Source organism: Littorina saxatilis, unplaced genomic scaffold (genome assembly GCF_037325665.1).
Source record: "Littorina saxatilis isolate snail1 unplaced genomic scaffold, US_GU_Lsax_2.0 scaffold_1081, whole genome shotgun sequence".
Lineage (NCBI taxonomy): Eukaryota > Metazoa > Mollusca > Gastropoda > Littorinimorpha > Littorinidae > Littorina > Littorina saxatilis.
In genome coordinates this window covers 12,069-15,000 of record NW_027126841.1, presented here as the reverse complement: position 1 = coordinate 15,000, position 2,932 = coordinate 12,069, and the positions used below count along the sequence as shown (strand labels likewise).

General features: G+C 46.1%; 1 protein-coding gene across 1 annotated transcript in view; it reads right to left on the bottom strand.

The window, feature by feature from the left end:
* LOC138955347 (uncharacterized) overlaps window positions 1-2,032 on the bottom strand; it is a 2,287-nt gene extending 255 nt beyond the window's left edge. Inside the window, exons 1-2 of the mRNA XM_070326958.1 lie at window positions 1,132-2,032; window positions 1-611 (exon numbers count right to left, since the gene is read on the bottom strand). The exon at window positions 1-611 is cut by the window's left edge and continues 255 nt beyond it. Of these exons, the coding sequence (XP_070183059.1) occupies window positions 1-611; window positions 1,132-1,292 (772 nt within the window). The 5' untranslated portion in view covers window positions 1,293-2,032. The remainder of the gene's footprint in view (window positions 612-1,131) is intronic.
* Between the last annotated feature and the right edge of the window lie 900 nt (window positions 2,033-2,932).

Sequence of the window (2,932 nt, the reverse complement as noted above, 5' to 3'; positions counted from 1 at the left end):
GTTCACTCAAAAGTCCACGATTAGCGGGCATCTCAGTTGGTGATTTTAACTGTCCTTTTCCTTTAGGAGAAGCGTCTCTTTTCGGAGAGAGATTTCGAAGATCTGTGTCCAGTCTCATTGACGCAGAATTTGCTTCACGAACACTTTCTGCTTGTGTCACTGGCATTTCAGATTGTGAAGGCATTTGCCCAGTAGTGGCACCATCTCCGTTACCAACAGTTATTCCTCCTTCTCCTCCGCCTCCTTCTCCTCCTTCTTCGCCTCCTCTTCCGTCTACTCCCGCAGCTGTGGACACAAAGGGAGGAGGAGAGGACATAGGGGCTTTGTAGTACTTCTTCTTCGTGGGGAGATGGTGAATGAAGAACCTCTCACAGAAGGGAAGGTTCGGCTTCTCTTCTGGCACTCCTCGAATCTTTTTGACGTGGAGCTCTGGGACCGATTTGGACACGCCGGGAACGCCATCGTTGTGGTCGGCCTGATGTCTGGCACCGTACAGGAACTTGCTCCTGAAGTCTCTGATCCTGCCGACTGCAGGAAGCTTGGCGGTGATCCTTTTCAGTTCGTCCTTGACCTTTTCCTTTTCCCGCCTGTGGAACCGTTCCGCTGCTAACCTGAGAAAAAGAGAAGCATGGATGATGAATAACTGCATTTGACGGAATATTTCAGAATGCGAAAGTGTTAGAGTGCTATGCTTCTTAGTAATAGACCAGCCGAGCAACATAACTAGCTGACCTTATTGACAATTATGAAGAGTTACCAAAGCAGCATGATGACCTCAACTAAGTCGACAGTGACCATCATGATGCTGGCTGAAGCAAGGAAGACAAAGACAATTAATAGACAAACTGACTACGACGATGACGATGATGTGATGATGATACTGCTGCTGCTGCTGCTGCTGCTGCTGCTGCTGCTGCTGATGATGATGATGATGATCATGATGATGAAGAGGAGGAGGACGACGACGAAAACGACGACGACGACAAGAGTGGCTGTGACGTAGAGGATGATAATGATAATGGAGAGGAGGAGGTCGATGGGGAAAAAAATAAAACAAGAATACAAACATTACCGCCATCGACACCACCCCCACCACAGCACCCACCACCACTCATCACGGTCTGGACTTACTTGTACTTGCTGATGATTCTCTGCTGCACAACTAGCCGCTGGTCAAGCTGTGTGTTGATGACCCGCGACCTCTCGATGGCCTCGGCGTCCAGGCGATTGTAGATGTCCGGCTGCAGCAGATTGTTCACTGGGGGAGCTGGGTCGGCATTGTTGAACATCATGGAGGGCGTCACGTGCGATCGGAAAATATAGTGTTCCACCGTTATAGAGACAGTTTTATATTTATTTCAGTGGGATTGGCTTAAATGTGTGTTGCTGAACGTCATCGTTATTTTCTGATCACACAAATGTATTTTTTGATACACAGAGTCACCGTACAGTGTTGTCAATTTTGGCCTCAGAAAAACACATCTCAGTGTGCAGTCCAGCTCACTCTCAGAATTCAAACTTTCAAAGTTACACAGTGTAGTCCAGTAACCTCTCAGAATGCAGACTAACAAACTTTAAAACAAAAATGCAGTCACATAGACTCTCAGAATACAATCCAGCAGGCTCTCACAATACAATCCAGGAGAGTCTCAGAATACAATCCAGCAGGTTCTCAGAATACAATCCAGGAGACTCTCAGAATACAATCCAGCAGGTTCTCAGAATACAATCCACTGAGGAGAGTCTCAGAATACAATCCAGCAGATTTTCAGAATACGATCCAGCAGGCTCTCAGCATGCAATCCAGCATGCAGATTCTCATAGTACAATCCAGCAGGCTCTCAGAATGCAATCTGGCATACACATTCTCAGACTGCAATCCAGCAGACTCGCAAAAGGCAGTTCAGCAGATTTCCAGAACACATTCCAGCAGAAAGCTTTTAGAACCCATCACGCTCTCGGCGCGCAGACCAGCAGACTGAGACACTACTGGCACCACAGTAGACCCCTCCAACAGTCGGGTGGCAACGCAGAAACCTTTAAAAGAAAGTGAAATCCGAACAATGATGAAAAGTAAGTGTCATTTTAGAACTATACGAACCCTCCCCCACCTCACCCGCCCCATAATTGACAGACAGACAGACAGACAGACAGACACACACACACACACACACACACAGACAGACAGACAGACAGACACACACACACACACACACACACACAGACACACACACACACACACACACACATATACACACACACATACACACACACACACACACAATCAATCAATCAATCAATATGAGGCTTATATCGCGCGTATTCCGTGGGTACAGTTCTAAGCGCAGGGATTTATTTTTTTATTTTTTTATTTTTATTTTATGCAATTTATATCACGCACATATTCAAGGCGCAGGGATTTTTATTTATGCCGTGTGAGATGGATTTTTTTTTTCCGACACATCCAAATCGACCGTCGAAATGTCAAGGTAAGACCGCACTAAAGGTACGCACATTCAATCAGCGTTTGAAAAGTGAACAAGAACAACAGAGGCTTTGTTACGGTGTAGCCTGATCGCGCAGTCTTTCCACACAAACATGTCTACACACAAAGGTCTCAGTAGTGTATAAGAGCAACAGCTGCAATTGTTAATTAAACATAAACTCGCGTTGACTTCGACTAGGGCTGTGACGCTGAGCTGAACGTTTGAAGGTATTTTGTTGCATTGAGTCGGTTAAAGGCACAGTACCACCAGTACACATAGAGTGGCTTACTTTCTCATAGATGTGGTCAGGCTTTTACATGGGGTAAGACCATCTCTCCACTTGGACACAGACCAACAATTAATCTGCATCCTGACCGCTTCCTGTGCATAGTGGAATTTCTTTATGAAATGTGACCCTCCACCACGGAATGAGTCGCATGTCACCT